The 17,204-nt window shown below is 44.0% G+C and overlaps 1 protein-coding gene across 1 annotated transcript in view; it reads right to left on the bottom strand.

The window, feature by feature from the left end:
• The window catches only part of TXLNB (taxilin beta), a 29,889-nt gene extending 13,355 nt beyond the window's left edge, over positions 1-16,534 (bottom strand). Inside the window, exons 1-5 of the mRNA XM_010574617.1 lie at positions 16,132-16,534; positions 14,083-14,174; positions 9,892-10,062; positions 3,316-3,510; positions 1,497-1,616 (exon numbers count right to left, since the gene is read on the bottom strand). Of these exons, the coding sequence (XP_010572919.1) occupies positions 1,497-1,616; positions 3,316-3,510; positions 9,892-10,062; positions 14,083-14,174; positions 16,132-16,534 (981 nt within the window). The remainder of the gene's footprint in view (positions 1-1,496; positions 1,617-3,315; positions 3,511-9,891; positions 10,063-14,082; positions 14,175-16,131) is intronic.
• Positions 16,535-17,204: the final 670 nt, after the last annotated feature.

Here is a 17,204-nt window from a genome sequence, read left to right as displayed (position 1 = left end):
CCCCCCCCGTCTTTTTTTTTCTCTCTCCCCCCCCCCCCCCCCCCCCAGTATCTGAAATCTGGTACTCAGTAGCAAAACTCCCAGTGACTGCAGTAAAGGAAGCCCAAATTTGCTTTGTCATTGTGAGGGATTTCTTGGAAATGTTTCCTGGGGTTTGAATCTGCAAAGAATCAACTGTCATGAATGAAATTTGGGGTTTTGGCTTTACATAGGCCCCATAGTGAAATGGAGGACTCAGCTGGACCACAGATTGTCATGCAGTGACATGCAGATCAGCACATGGAGAAGCCCCAGCTCCTCTTCCCCCTCAGTCTTTAGCTGGGAGTAAAGCTGAGCAGGACTGGGTGTCCCAGCCACAACATCAGTGCAGAGAAAGAGGGTAAATGCTCTTACGGGCAATTTTTGGTAAGAGATATTTGCTGTGTTTCCTTTGTCCTCTATCCACAGGGCTTAGAGCCCTGCATTTTCATCCATATTTTATGATACTTTGGCCATGCTTGTGCTAATGTATCTCTTTCCAGATATGGGGAGGGGAGGAATATCCTCTCTTTAGAGCTCTCTCATGCTGCTCCTGAGTTAGCTGGAGGACTGGTGAGAACTAAAGCTTTCTTCCAGCCGATGAGAGCCTGTCACTCCCGCCGAGGAGTCTCAGCTGCTGTCACCGCTGAGAAGAAGGACTAGGTGTCAGCATTGAACTCTGATCCTTTGTAGATGTCAGGATTGCTGTGAAAGTTCCAGGCAGCCTGAGAACATTAATTTTGGTCTGACTGAGTCGCAAAATGTGTGAGACCAGGGAGGGATGCTCTCCTCCTGTCCCAGCTGTGCCTGTCTGGAGCTGCTCTCCCCTGTCCCCCTGCTAGAGGTGTCCCCTCTGCCAGGTAGGGAGGACGGCAGACGAGGCTGCTAAACGGACCCAGACCCTTCCTGCCTGAAAGAGGCACTTGCAGACCAATGCGGGGAGGGGAATCTCTGCCAAACAGAAGGGCAGGCTTCGTCATGGCAAGCAGCTCCTGTGGCCTCCTCCTCTGGCAAAAACAGACCCACAGAGGGACATCTGGGGAGGCTCAGAATCTGGGGGGATACTGGCCTTCAGCCATCTCACTTTAATCTCCTGTTCTTGGTCTCCTCTCTGATTGTTTAAACGTGCTTTTATCATGTGGGGAGATGGAGTATCAAATATCAGAGCCGTTTGAAAACTAATGGCATCACCTGACCCAACGTCACGTTGAATCAACTGTGTAGTAACGGTGAGTTAGCTAGAGCAGTCTGTGCTCTAACCTACCTCTCTGCAGTTTGCTTCAAAAACTGTAAATGCCAATGAAAGCAGCCTTTCAGAGGCTGTTCCTTTACATCGAGCATTGACAGTAGCAATAAAAACGTCTCTGCTACCGCATCCCAGCTTGGACCTGAAGAACTGATATATTAGTGAAATACCATGCAGGGCCCATTTTGGCCCAAAGTTAGATAAAAGACAGACAGATTAAAAGGATAGGTACGTATTCCTTTTCTTTCTGATGTCGCTCCTCAGCTTCCTTCATCATTTCCTGAGACTGCTCCAACTTGGCATCCACCAGTTTCTGTTGAAGTTCTCTGTGCTTAAATATTTTATCAAGGTGCTGTAAAAAAATAAATTCCGCTGAATGTGCAGGTTTAATTATGTCCACAGACCTTCATGCTCATGCATGTACAGCTATCTACTGGAACGCTCGTAAGACAAAAATACTGCAAAATAGGAAGGCTCCCAACCTATAGCGATTACTAAAAAGCTACAGCACTGATAAGAACAAACTGTGCCAGAATTTGCATGGGAAGGAAAACCTGTTTACATTATCTATTTTGATTTATTGTAGGGGGAAAAAAAAAAAAGCCTTAGCATCTTTGCTAGTTCTACTGTCTACATATGAAGTCATCAGTATAATCTAATATAACTGAAGATCAAATAATTGCTCATCAATAATAAATATGCAGGGGAGGACACTTTTTTTTGAGCTGTTAAGTGGCCAGTGGATCTAAGCTGCTGTGTGGATAAATGTGTAAAGACACATTGCACCTGCACCTGCAGTACTTGGGAGCATGTGCACAGCTCACGCCACGCTCTGTAAATACAAGCCCTGTACATCTCCTTTGCTCTGCTCGCAGATGCACAGCGTGGGCTTGGAGAGCCTGGGTGAAAGTAGATGAGTGGGGATGTGGAGGAGATCAGACCAGATGAACCAGAGGCCTCCCCTGGCCTGTAAAACGTCTGGCTCCATGGTGACCTTCAGGAGGTAAATGTTGCTGATAGCCCTCTTCACTCTTGATTCATTTAGATAAAATTCACAGGACCAAATATTCTGAGCGCATCCCTCTGCTTTACATTTTCTTCTCATAGAAACCACCAGACAGAAACGTACATTTCCTTCATTCAGCATAAGACTTCATACATGATGCAACAGATTTGGAAATGCGTGTCTCGTATCGGGCATTCCAGATTGTAAGGACAGATTACTTATGTTTTATTCAGTATGATAATGTTGTCTGATTGCACTGAGGCTCACAGTAAACGTATTTAGAAACAATAAAAAGACCCATTGTGGTATTTGTTAGTGTTTGTCATAAAACAGAAAAAAAAAGGTAGTTTGGGATTTTACTGGAGGGATTTTTTTGTGTCAAGATTTTCTGACCAACTCTAATGTTTACAGAAAGAATAATTTCCCATCTGTCTATTATCTGCCAGGTCTTATGGTGAGCATTGTGCCTGCAAAGAAGAATCTATGCCAATGCAAAGGGCCTCCTTTATCTTTTCTGCTTCTGGGGAAGAGTCAAAGCATTTGCATCAGAGCCCTTCCCAGCAACCTGTGTGTGGAGGGAACAAAAGCACATTTGGCGTCTCCAGCGAAGCGGGCTGTCCAAAAAGATGGGAGCTGGGACGTGCTCGGTGGCGACTTGGGGGGAAGCAGGAAAGGGGTGCTGGGGGAGGACCCCGGGGATTTGGGGGAGCTGCGAAGGGGCCAGGGGGGCAGCTTAGCAGGCGGCTGGCAGGCCTGGCTGCCCGGGTGCCTCGGTTCCTCTCCCCACGGCAGCGAGGCCGCGGTGGGTGCCGCAGGCAGGGCGCTGGCCTGCGCAGCTCCTGGCCCGCAGCGTTTGCCACGCGGGGTCCGGCGGGCTCGCAGCGTGCCTAGTCCCGCTCAGACGGCGAAGCGTGGCGGGGGCTACCCTCGTTACCTCCACGAGACGCCCCAACGGTAGCCGGCCGGGAGGACAGGCCGGCAGCGCTTTCTGCTTTCCCCCGGGTTTGCTGCCCGTCCCCAGGGGCAGCCAGGGCCTTGCTCTCACCTCCTCCCGCAGCTCGTACTGGTCGATGATGCTTTTCAGCTTCTCCGCCAGCTCCGTGTTCTCCTGGCAGAGCTTCATGTTCCTCTCGCTTTGCTGCTCGATCTGAGCCTGGATTTCACTCAGCGTGCCCTGGAAATGATTAGTTATTTCTTTCCTCTTCTCATCTTCCTCCCGTGCCCGCTGAATTGTCTCCTCCTGTTGTTAAATGGGAGAGAACGCAGTCGTGTAAGAAAGACGCATAATAAGCGGTTCCAGAAAGATACTGTTTCAGAGTAGCATAAGGCTTCCCTCTGAAGGATTATACGTGTTTGCATTCCTCTTTGGAGATTTTCTTGCTTTCGTTTGCTCCAGCATTTGGCATGATTCTAAATTTACAGAGCAAATTACATAGTGACCTTGAAAAAATTAGGGAACTAAGAATTTGCATTTATAAAGATGGATGTAGAGCAGAGTTTCAGATCAAAGCAAGCCTGGAAAAGGGGACATACATGCATGTCTTGATTCATGATACCGCAGCACAGCTTTTGCTTTGGAAGAAGATATTTAGTGGAAGTAGTTAAAAGCTCTTTTATTGAAATTCTGTTTGATTGAATTAAAAAATCACCCTTTAAAATGCCTCCTTTTAACTAGGAATCCTCATATCAAATTTATGGTGTTTGGGTTTTTCATTTTTAACCATCACTTTCTGTAGAATCCCTCCCAATTCCTCAATTTTCCTTCCCTAACTTTTTAACTGACACCAACGTTTGCACTAATTTATTAGGCTGTGGAATCAAGGAAAGCTTGTGGGCTGCTTCTTACAGAAACAAAGCAGAGAATCAGAAATTTGCCTGGGGAAAAAAATCAATGGATTTTTTTTTTTTTACCAATTATTGAAATTCTGTTTTGGATTTGTTTACATAAAAGACAATGCAAAAAGAATATGGATTCATTGCTTTGGATCCAGAAATATGGACTATTTTTGTTCCCTACTCATTTGCTTCCAGGGCAGTCTGCCCTTCTGGGGAATGTAATCCTGGCGTACAGTGGCTAGGACCTTATCTGCCGTAGTTACAAATCATGCCAGAATCACATTAAGAACCCACTCCACAGCATGCAAATGGCATACTCTAATAAGGTTTCGACTAGCATAGTCATCTACATAAAAATCTCTGATAACACTGCATATGGATATTTTCTATAAATATACTTGAATAAAGCCTTAGCTGGCTCTGAGGTATAATTTAAATCATAAAAGTGACATAAAAGGTGTTGATTCAGGCTCTACTCTTAAAGTAAGGCGAATACCAAATGACCCAATTTCTACTTAGCATGCACAGCACAATCCTGATCTTGGACAACTGCTGTTCATGGTAGGGGACGTTTGTCCTTTTGCTGACCGGGGAGTGATAGAGGTGACAATGCCTTGGATGACAGGAGGAAAGTATTGGAGCCATTAGTGCTAATAATAACGTAGTACACAGAAATCACCATGAAGCCCTGCTGTGCTCTGCGGTTTACACACGAACACATGTGTGTACTCACAAATAGAGTAAAACAAAATGTGAGCCCACAAGGACTCTCACTGTTAAGAGGAAGAAAGAATTTCAGATGCAGGTGGGCAAATTATGTGGGGGGCTCCTGGTTCAGTACCTGGATTGGAAACTGGACACACGACAAATGTACAGCAGGGTGAAAGAGAAGCAATCTAATTTTATTTTTTTTTTCATTTATGAGAATGATTTTGATTTAGCCTGAAACATTTTGCTTGGCCAGAAATTGAGCTGTGTTCTGTTTGTAGTTACTTTTTGTTTAACTCTTTTTAGTACAATATTGAAACAGAAATCCTGTTCCAAAGTAGAGTTAAAAATGCTGCTCAGAAGGTGTTTTAAATCAACTGCTTTAGCATTCCCAAAATGAAACATTTAATTTTCTTTTGAAAGCGGATGTTTACAAACAATGTTGTCCTTTTTGTTTGAGACTTTGCCAAATTTAACTTGAATTCCTAGATAGTTTTGATCAACTCAGAATTCCATTTTACCTCTAATATACTGTTTAAAAAACTGCTCATGCCTCTTAGTTCTCCATTGTATAGGTGCAGCCCTGAGCAGGGAGTGACCAAGTGCTTTCACCTCCACAAGTCAAAGACAGAGTGACAAATCGAACTTGCATGTCTGGACTCCTATTTCTAAGGCTTCAAAACATCCTTCCTCAAAAATACTTCATTGTTTCAGTGGACCAAATGGTGTTATAACGTGTCCCTGCTGTGATTTAAAGCTCTCTGGAGCAATAAATCCAGCTGAATATAAAACAAAAAATTGGTGGATTACGCATACGTCACACCGAACAGTTCTGTTACAAGGTGAAACAAGACATCCTGAGAGTAGCAATCATGCAAATGTAAAAAAAAAACAACAACCAACCCATGCACGTGTTACTCAGAGGATCTTATTTCCTGCTCATCCTCTCCTCTGAGGTAGAATAATTATAAAGAACACAGAGACGATACAAAGATTCATGGTTAAAGACACTGAGCCAGGAAGCATTTAGTTGCGGGGCACAGTATTTCTCTCAACCTCTTCTGCTTCGGAGAAAAAGGTATTTGAGGAGGATATTTGCTGGGGGGGGCTGGGGTGTGTCCCAGAGAGCTCCTCAGAGTCCCTCATAAAATGGCAGTGATTTGTTAAATCCTTGAGATCCCAGTTCCAGACTAACGGTGGGTGTGGGTGCGAGGAGATGGCTGAGCAGAAAAGCAACTCTGGCTATGGCACTGTGCAGAGACCTGCAGGCATTGCCTCATCCCTGTGCCAAGGAACAAAACCCTCCGTGCCTCAGTGCCTCTGTGTGCTGGCCCAGTCTGGCAAACCCCAAATCATCGGCATCACCCAGGTTTTGTTATCACAAGGCTACAGCCCCAAATCTTTGCTTATACCTGTCCCCGTAAGCTGCGAAAATGCACTTTTTTCCAATAGATTCCTTAGTCCTTCCCATTTCAAGACCCCGTAGCGTAAAGTAAGATCCTTAAGTTCTCCCCCAAATTGGAGGCTTGAAGACTGACTTCTGTTTTGTGTTACTGCTGTTGCAGCTGAAGCAGCTGTGCAGAGTCCAGAGCTCCCGGCTTGCTTGGCTGTAGGGAGCAGAGCAGAGGGTGTTTGGGGTAGTAACTTCTCAGCATCATCATGGTGAATTCATAACATGCAAACCATGCTTGGCCTTGTTAGCCGGTTCGTTCTGTGCTAATTCTTTTAATAGTTTTAAATTAAGTGTTCAGTGTTAAGTATTCTTAGTGAGAAAAATAAAGCATTGTAAATTCTTTTTAGATTTTCCACTTGTGGAAGACTAAGGTCCAGCCATAAACTACTGTTCCCTTTCCTCTGCCCTTTCTTAATCTTTGTGCTCCATATCTACCCTATCGAAGATTTGTTCTTGTGTCCTGCTGCAATACTGCTACCACTCTTGTTTTATTGCCAAAAATGTAAGAACGCATTGAGTAAAACCTTGTAAAATTAAGACAAGGATATTTTGCAGTCTGGGATTTATCACTGGAATGTGAGATGATTTGCAAATTAAAGGGCAGGATTGTCTCTGGTCCTCATTCCTCTCTGGGGCAACCCAAGAAGACCACTGGTCTGCTGAAGTCTTATCAGCTGAGACGATATGAGCGTGGACTCTTCAATTTCAATGAACCTTTCTCTTCATTCCCAGGCACCACAGTCTGAGCCAGTTTGGAGCTGAGCCCATAATCGAAGCTGTTGACTTTTGTGACATTTGTATGAAAGTCATTTCTTAATGTCCGGTAGCAGGAAGGACAAGGGACCTGAGATGTTCATGTCACTACAAGATGCTAAGTAGCCACCAACCTGTCAGATGATTGGCAGAACACGAACACCATGCGGAGAAATGAGTTGCTGTTGGTCTAGCAGAACTACTCCCTATTGCAGTGGGAACCCATTCTGCTATTTCACAAACATTTATTCCACTTTTCTTGGAGAGAAAATTAAACATCTGTTTTCTGCTATGAAGTGTAACTTCAAGGAAATAATCTGAATAGCTGGACTGTAAGTAAGTCAGATTTTGAGGCCAGTATCCAATACTAACCAGAAATTTTTCTTCTCTGATCTGCCCTGCGGATTTTCAGCACAGCTCCGCATTGCATATTCATCACCTCTTGGCTGCACCAAACTCCAGTTAATGGAAATTCCACACGCCAGATGAACGAAGATGACATTTACATGACGTGATGTGCATATAATGTACCACATGGCAAGTCAGAGGAGGTTCATGATCTGGACAGGCCAGGTTTCTCCTTTGCTATTGAAATGACACAATCTCCTACAGTTTTTATTTTCCACACTTTGGAACATAAGCAGAAGTGCTAATCCCAAGTGCTAAAAAATTATGAATCAGCTTCTCTGTCCTGCCAAAACCAAAATAAAAATTACTTAGGCAGGAGATTTTAAAATTAACATTTGATGGATTCTCCTGTTTTGGGCCCTCTCAGTACAGTCATAAGTGAAAAAAATTGCACTCATTTGAATAAACAAAAGATGAGATTCTGGAGATTCACAGATCTCGAGGAGCCAAAGCTTAAAGGCAAATATTCCAAGAATTATGTTAAAAGTCTTAGAGAGGCAAAACCAGATAAAGATATTGAATGCCTTTGCTTATTAATTTAATCCTCATTCATTCTGCATACTATCTTATTTAACTTTGGGTTTTTTTAAAACTGAAAGCACAGGAACCAGAGGAAAGCTAGTATTCAGGGTTTCTTAAAAGGTCTCCAAATTCTTAGAAAGAAGTGGCGAAAATTTGAACACTTCTTCCTACTACAAGGTCAGCGCAGGTACCTTTCCTGGCTCACCTGGCATAGGTACAGGATAAAAATCAGAACTGAGTCTGAAATTGATAGGTTTATTTAGGGGACCTAATCCCAAAGTAAAACAGTCCAACAAGTGGAAAGATGTTGGAAAGAGACTTCCCTGAACGTAAAGATGAAATGTGTAATGAAGTATTTATATGCAAAGAGAAAGGAAAAATCATGCTTTCTAGTAGTGAGATTAATAAGCATGTGGTAGCTGCGAAATTGTGTGAGGAATTCAACAAAACCTGTTCCAGATATGTTTTCCAAATATGATTAGTTTTCCTCTATACCCCAGTTTCTACTGATTTGTTCCACTGATATGATTTGCTTGGTTTAGAAATCTCAGTTAAGTCTATGCACAGCACTATACACTGTACTCTTAAATCACTTTAAAATTGGCTTGTATTTCTGGTGAAAGATTTTGCCCAATGATGGTCCGGTAAATAATAGAATCACAGAATCACAGAATCATAGAATGGTTTGGGTTGGAAGGGACCTTAAAGATCATCTAGTTCCAACCCTTCCCCTGCCATGGGCAGGGACACTTTCCACTAGACCAGGTTGCTCAAAGCCCCATCCAGCCTGGCCTTGAACACTTCCAAGGAAGTGTGGATCAATATCGAGGTATAGCTTAGGTCTGGCACAAATGACAGGCACAAATTTAATTGGCACTACCAGTTTTGTGCTACTATAACTGAGCACACGGAGATTTGCTTCTAGTTTTCCTAACTATCTGTTAAACTGCTTTTGTCTTTCTACTAGTGCACAATTTGAGTGTACATGTGGCCATCCTCCCCCCCAGCTATATTCTTACCAATGTACAATGCAAGTCAGAGCTAGACCCTGAAGGCCTGCTCCTGAGCTGGTGGAAATGAATGAAAATCTGTTACAGTTAATAGAGGTTATATCAGGTGAAATTCTTGCTGCTGACAATTCATGTGTGTAATTCTATACAAAACTATATCCCCATAAAGAAGGATTTTGAATAGATCAAAGCAGAGGCTTTTTGTGTAATAACAACACCACCATCACTAACATGTACTTGGAAAAAAAGGAAGATCACAACAGAAATATACTTCTTGAACCTAAAAGTTTTCAATATAATCATATTATAGATTTCACATTTAAATGGCGTGAGGCACCAAGCAATAGGCAGACATGGCATATGGATCCCAGCCTTTTGACACTCCTGAAAATTTCCTTTTTGAACTGATTCTCATAATCCCAACAACTTCCACAAACAGTGTTGCCATTCTTCCTGTCTTGAGGCTTCATGTCTTGAGGCAAATGTCCTGATTGACTAACCCTCACAGATCACTTGAAAATGCCCAAGTGCCCAAATTACATGAAAATGCCCACCAGCCTTCTGTGAGTCCCCTGGAGCAAAGCTGGTGTTCCTATTATTCTGTCCGTACACATGCATTTGCATCTGCAGTCTCAGGGACCTGGACCAGACCTTAGCACCTCTGCTTTTCTCTGCGCTGGGCTCCCTGATAACACAAGGAGGGCTTACAGCTAATGTGGGCAAACTCAGTGTCCAAAAGTGCTTGGATACTTCCAAATTAGGAATAAAGGGGTCTTGGTGTAAATGGGCCTCAAGACAAGAGTGTATATATAATTATATATTGCACATGGAGATGCAAACATGTCTTCAATTTGGTACTACAGCAAGATGGGAAGGCATCAGCATCTTCTTCCCCCCCACTGCCGGGTACCTTGATAAGGCCACCACTCACCTTGAGGTTTTTGTTGTGCCTCTGGAGCTCCCGGCACAGGCTCTCAAGCTTGCTGCGAGCGAGGATGGCTCGGCTGTGCTCGCTCTGCAGCTGGTCCTTCTCCTTGGTGATCTGGGCCTGCCTCTTCTGCAGGTACTTGAGCTTTTTCTGCTCGGCACGATGTTCTTCGAGCTGCACGGGGAACAGGGATTAAAATGAAAGAGGGACAGGAAAGAAAAGAAAATGAGCTCTTTTGGTTTGGGGACAGTCTTCACGCTTTCTTAACCTCAAAATGTTCTGTATTTATCAGTGCTAATGGGAGAGGAGTGAGCAACCTGGAGGGTGTCCTAAGCCTGCTCGCTGCAACAGTCCCAAGTGCGCTGTAGTGTGGGTGGGTGAACATAATTTTTAATACTCGCCACACCATTTCAGCCCTTCCTTCTTTGGTTTGAATTTCTTTGAAGGACATCTGTGAGGTTTTTATTTTTGTTTCAACGTTAGGAACTGGAGCAGCCGGTAGTGCTTTATGCGGTGAGATTTCTCCAGATCATGAGATAACGTAATAGTCGCTCATTCTGTTTTGCAGCTTCCTGAAAAAGAAACGGCTTCCTAGATAACCAGGAACCTGCTGGAAAAAACAACAGCAGAAGAGGTGCTGGAGAGCAGGGATGCCATCTGTGTGTGGGCTTTGCAGCTGATGGAGGAGAATGCTCTTCAGGGAAGAGCTCCCCAAAATGACGCATGGGCACCTCCTCTTGCCAGGCTCCTCTTGCTCGTGGGTGCACATAGGACCGTCCGTCAGTTGTATTTCTGGAGGGCCCATTGTCAACAGGGGTGGGTTATGGTGAATCAAACCTCTTTGGGGCTCTTTGGCTCCATGTAATTAATGAAGAAAACATGAACAGTCCCTGAGGCTCACTTGGGAACCTGCTGTTCTGTGGGTGCATGGCTCCTGCCTTCCCCAGAGGGCTGGTGGGGAGAAGGGTGTATTTGGAGGGGGAATGAGGGGCAGCAACAGAATTGTAATAGCAGTCCCCACACAGACTCGTCATATCTTCTGACATGTGCCTATTACCGGCCGTTTTGGAAAAATTTCCTGCACTGCAAATTAAACAGTCACGTCAAAGAAGCATTTCACCTCTGAAGCTTTTAAAGATTTCATCTCCTGTTCCAACACAAGAGCAGCCCTCCTCGCTGTATCACAGGCATGCATACATTGCGAGATATTTCTGAAGTCCAGATGTTTGCTGGTTGAAAAACAGCAGCACATGAGCTGCAATGTGCAAACCTTAATAATAACAGTTGCTATTAAAATTACATTATCTAATAATACAGTACCTCTAGTATTAATTATTAACCCCAGTATGACTGGGAAGGTCTGTGGGTGCAGGGGAATGATGTGCAGCTCAAACAAGACAATTAACAGGCATCATATTTTACACTTTGTCTGCCTGAGGATCTGTTTTCTGCAGATGTTCAGTAATTTATGCTTACAGTACAGAGCTCTGTGTATTATCAATCAAATCACAGCTAGGCGTACCACAAAACAATGCAATCACCAGCTTGGAGTGTATTTACAGTTTATGCCCAACTTTCAGTATGTGTATTGTGTGTTTTTTACCCTTGTAGATCAGAATAGGGGCTTTTGCATCTAATCAAGCTGCACTAGCTGAAATCGTTTTTCTGGTATTGTAGGGAAAAAATAGCCTCTCTGTAATTAAGGCTGAGATTTGTTTTCCTTTATAAGCTTGATTTTGGCCCCTTCCCCTTCCCTTTTAAAAACACAAAAAAGGTTCTTTTTGCTTCGCATTTTGCATGTGCAGCCTGTGCTGAGCAGATAATGATTTATCCAAATTTTAGATGATTCCCTCAAGCTGTGCTTGAGATAGGGGGCTTAGAATAAAACAGGTCTTAATCGTGATATGAGAAGTCTTCCAAGCATTTTTTTGCTCTTTTTTTTCCTTAAAAATGACTTGCACTAGAAACTTATATTTCAAAGTTCTCAGGAACATCTAAGACAGGGTGTTATTTTTGCACTGAAGAAGGGAATTCACTGGTAAATAGGAATGACAAAAGGGCCGCCAATGATAATTTTTTAAGAATAATTAATGAATTATTAGCTATAATAGAAGGAATTCTGATTTTGGAAGGCTGACCTAGAGAGATAAACTCTCAGTTTAGGAAAATAAGTTTTATCTCGACCCCATCTTGCTTCCCCATCCCAGCAGGTATGGCTTCCTTCAAACCAGCCCATGCTCTTCCCTGATGCCTTCCATTTTCTGGTGTACCCGTCGCTATAGACTGTGCCAGGGCACGTGCTAACAGTTAAGTAGCATATAGCTGGGTGGCTGTGGGGAAGCACTGGTGCTGCGTAGGGCCCCCGAGGACAGGCAACCTGTTAAGCCACAGCCTGCAGCAGCACTATCTAACGCAGCTGAAGCCATTGCCAGCACCCGGGTCAGCCTGGCACACGGCTGCGCCTTCCCCTGAGCTGTGCTGCAACAAGCGCTTGTGTCAGCACACAGTTCACCAGACCAGGGAGCTGATCTGGCTGGAGAACAACACAGCAAAGGCAAAAAGTGACCTCAGGTGTGTGATGGGGATGGACACGAGGGAGCAGAGAGTGGTAACTACTACAGCTCGCTGCTGACAAGTTATTAATCACACTACACCCCTCAGCTGCGCTGAGTGAGCAGTGTGAGGCTTTCTCCAACAAGCTTTTAGTTGTATTTAGTAAATGATTTATTTTAGTGACATTGCACAGAATGTCAAAACTGAATGCTCTGAATTTATGTTTTAGCACCTTTCTCCTGCATGGGTTACTGGCAATATGGCCCCTGTTTTATACAGTGCTCCAATGATGTTTGAATGCAGGGGAGGCTACATGATAGAGGAAGAAGATGACCTATTTCAGTTAATCCATGGGCATGAAGTCCCTTAAAGCATGAGCTAAACCATAAACAGCCTGAGCCCAATTTATGAAATCAGAGAATTTTACATGAAAAAAAGGAAAAGCTGAACTTCACATTATGATGAGACATGGACACATCTGTGCATAAACCCAATTATAAAGTCAATGTTCTGCTTGGCACATTTTTCAGTACTCTGCAAACTGTAAAATGCTGCAGCCTTTTCATTTGTAAGATTTCCACAGCTTATGGCCACAGAGTCCTTTAACTACTTAAAAGAAAATATTTGATCTGAAAATAACTCCTTTTAAGTGTGGAAAGAACAGAGTCAGGTAGGTGGCATAGTTACAGGGGTGACATTATGGTGGCAGGGTCTTTGACTCTTCACTGTGTTGTGGTTTCTCTCACGATTAGCCTCAGTTCTCTATTTTCTGATTTTCTGCTTCCTAACATTTTATCCTAAGCCTTGTATTATTTTCATTTTGATTACATCACTGATTGTATTGGGTCTGGCTGAGATGGAGTTAATTCTCCCCGTAGCAGCCCTCGTAGTGCTGTGCTCTGCATTGGTAGCTAGAAAGGTGTTGATAACACACCAGTGTTTTGGCTACTGCTGAGCAGTGCTGGCACAGCATCAAGGCTGTCTCTCCAACATTTTCACCCCCCTCAATGGCAGGCTGGGGCTGGGCAAGATCTTGGGAGGGCACATAACCCCTGCTTCCCAGGAAGTGGCCAGACATCACCTGCTGATGGGAAGTAGAGAATAACATCATTTGGTTTTCTTTGCTTTTGCGCACGACCTTTGCTTTCACGTCATTAAACTGTCCTTATCTTGACCCATGAGCCTTTTGTTATATTTTCTCCCCCCTGTCCAGCTGAGGAGGGGGAGTAATAGAGTGGCTTTGGGGGGCACCTGGCGCCCAGCCAGGGTCAACCCACCACACTGAAACGTAATTTAAAGCAATACCTGCATATAGAGGTATGAAAAACTCCTTGCAGAAGGTGAAGGCAGGAGTCTAGACACTAGTCTCCAGTGTGGGTCGGTTTGGTAGATTTACCTTTAAGTACAAATATTCTGCCCTATCAACTTTTTAACCCCAAGTCCAGCTTGTTTTCCTTACTTTTTGCTTTTTTACTCCTTCTCACCCATAATTGATTATTTGACCCTGAAAATTACTTTGGGATTCACTTAACAGGACAGACACTACTACTGCATGAGGTTTGACCATGCTGCATGGCATATGTTTTTTTATCCCTTCCTGCACATACAGTTTGCACAGAAAAGAACCAATGCTGTACTAACCAGCTCAGCATACTTCTTAAATAACAGGTCCAGCTTCTCCTCTGGAGTATTCAGCTTGTTCAAACTTTGCATCAGTAGGGTGGCTTCCTTCCCTTAAAAAACAAAGAAGCAGAGATTTGATGGTAGAGGTAGTTTGTAGCTGATGTACTGTTATGAAATTGGTTGTTTGATGCATGGATCTGTAAAAATTCAGGGAGAAATGAGGCATTTTGGAAGGAAGGGAATAGTTTTTGCTATGAATTTCTGGGTTTTTCTTCTCCCCATAAGAACAAACATGCTTGAATTTTCCTCCATTTCAGACCTCAGTAATGTGCTGTCTTCTAGCAAAAGCACTGGCTGTGAAATGCTTTTGTCCTGTATAATCTGATTTTCATTTAATGTTTTTGCAACATGACTGGGTCACATATATGGCACATTTAACTGAAATAGGATGGAAAGTGCCTGGACCCCAAAGGCTCAGAAACCAGATCTCTTTGCAGGCAAAAACTGATCAAAGCTGGCATACTCAGCTCCTGTGCTGCTCAACCTGTACAAGACATAAGAAAAATTAAGTTAGGTGTGGAGACTATGTTGTGGATGGAAACAATCAGAGAACAGGGGGTACTGCCAACCAGGTCAGGGCTACATGGTAGTGATAAATCAGTTCTCTGACTTCATGGAGAGACTATGGATACAGAGACAGTCTAGTAACTATCTGGGTGTGCATATCTAAATCACTGCATAGCCAGTTATGTATTGCTTCTCTTCTGATACCTCCTGGTATTCATTTCAGCCCTGAGTATGAGCTGGAGCTTGAACACTGCTTGTTCATCAAATACAAAATGTCCCCGGTGTCCCTGGAGATAAGGATGGCAGTGGTGCCAGGGGCTTGGCTGTGCTTTTCCAGATGCTCCTCTTTCCCAAGGCTCTTTCCCAAATTTGCTTTCTGCTTTAGCCTGGACTTTTTCTACTTCTAGTGCAGTCCAGGAGTACTGCCTGGGGAGAAAATCCACTATTTCACACTAAGTTCCCTCTACAGCACCAGTATAAATAAGTTGAAGAGAGCTCAAATCAAATCCTGGAGTGAAAACTGTTGCAAGTGCAGCTGGAGAACTGCGCTTTGGTAGTGTTTTCTCTGATCTTGGAGAGGTACCAATAACTGCACCAAAGCCAAGGCAATAGAAACTGAGGAACGTTCTTTCTCCTGGACGTTCAAGAAATTTGGGGAAAAATCCCTGGTCTGTCCTATGCTTAGTCCGTTGCCTGTGAGAACGTCCTGCAGTGATTTTTCTATAGGATTCGTCTGTGGTTGGGTTTGGGTTCTCACAAAGAAAGGCTTGAAGATTGGCAGGATTTAAATGTAGGAAGGGAAATAAATTACATGTTTACTAGATTGGGATGTAACTACATTGCTCTCTAGTGGCTGTCCAGCAGAAAGGACATACTTTACAAAAACTCGCTGAGACTTGTTTCTAGCTCTGCTAACGGAGCCCTGCCGCGACCAAGGTGCTCTCTAAGCACTGTGCTTAGAGAGAATAAGTGTATTGGCTTATTTCATATAGTCCATCATGAGGCTGGAGGTCTGCTAGATGAAGAATAACCTGTGCATGACGGAGAATTTGTTCTGCAGATTCCCATGCCGCATAATAGCACCATTAGCACTGTTAGGACCACTGAGAAGTCATACCTGAGGAAGCAGGGGAAGAGAAAATTTACTGAGGCACAAACGCGAGGCCAGGTTTTCCTTTGTCTACGAAGCAACTTTCTGCAGTGTGTTGTCAGGCTCACAGCTTTGGCTAACTAGTTGGGGTGGCGCAATAGTACATCAGAACTGTGTGATATAATCCTAGATTTCTGTCTTTTTAAAAGGACTAATATCTGATACAGCCTATATATGTCTGTCAGGTAATTGCTGAAAATAATTATCAACTAGAGAAAAGTTATATTGCAATTTTCAGTAGTAACTAGAGGTTACCTCCACAGCAGAGGCTTAACACGGGAAAGAGCAAGGACCAGGGAGGTTTCACTGCTGTTCGCAGAAGCGCTGCGTTAAAGTACATAAGTACTTGCCTAGTCCTTTCAAGATTTTCTTCTCCAGCTTTTGCTCCTTGCTGCAGCTGGGCTCCTTTGCTCTGGAAGCATCCCCAGGAGCCAGCTTCTCTTTCTCACTCTCCTCATTCGCATCCTCATACTCAGCATCCTCCACGCTGCCCGGCTCTCCCTTTTCAGGTCTGTCGGTTCCCGTAGCGGCACTTTCCTTCTCCATCAGGCTCGCGGCAGACCCATAGGTTTTAATTATGTCTTCCAGCTGCCGGCTCAGCTCCTCCGAGATGTCGCACACGGCTGCTTCGGGCCGGGGGCTCGGCTGCTCCGTGGGGGCTGGAGCAGGGGGCTGGGAGCTGGGGGCGGCTTTCTCCCCGCTCTGCCCCTGTACGTCCTGCCCGCTCGAGGTGGGAGACTGGTCATTCTCCATGCTTGGTGTGGTACCTGACAGCAAACAAATGGAGGGTTAATTTAAAAGCACATGAAATTAGTCTTCGAGCTGTTAGGGAAGCTTGGCCAGCACATGAGTGATTTTGTGTGGAATTTGGGACGGCAGCCTGTCCGTTGGCTCTGGCTTGATAAATATGTCGCACTTAAACAAACAACCAAGGTGATTTGCCTGCAGGGAGAAAAGCAAATTATATACTTTCCAAGAGGAAAAGCCTGCCCAAAGCTAGTACTTAAAAATCAAAACCTCTTATTCCCATTGCCAGCGATAACACACGAAATGACACCCAAGTCATTTATACCATTTCCCTCCCTGAACATACTATTTGCTACATGTTTACTTTTCTTGACCTGTTTACCTGCAACGCTGGTTACTGATATGGGCAGCTTCACTTCAGAGCTGCATCAATTTCATTTCCTATTTCTCCCCCGTTGGCACGTCTTAAGTCAATAATCGTGAAAAAGGAATATTTTAAATGAAATCAGTGCACGGAAAATTGCACTGTGCTCTTGGAGGGCCCAGCATGGTGCTTGATCTACAAGAGGCCTGGCTTGGCACTGTCACAATAATGGCAAAGAATAAGATAAACAGCTATAAACCACTCTTCTCTTGTACTTGCTGCGTGCTGCTGACAGCTTGTTTGACAAAATAC

The sequence above is a fragment of the Haliaeetus leucocephalus genome, unplaced genomic scaffold, assembly GCF_000737465.1.
Source record: "Haliaeetus leucocephalus isolate CR32 unplaced genomic scaffold, Haliaeetus_leucocephalus-4.0 Scaffold450, whole genome shotgun sequence".
Taxonomy (NCBI): Eukaryota; Metazoa; Chordata; class Aves; order Accipitriformes; family Accipitridae; genus Haliaeetus; species Haliaeetus leucocephalus.
Note: the sequence above shows the minus strand (reverse complement) of the source record. Positions and strands in the feature narration are given on the sequence as shown.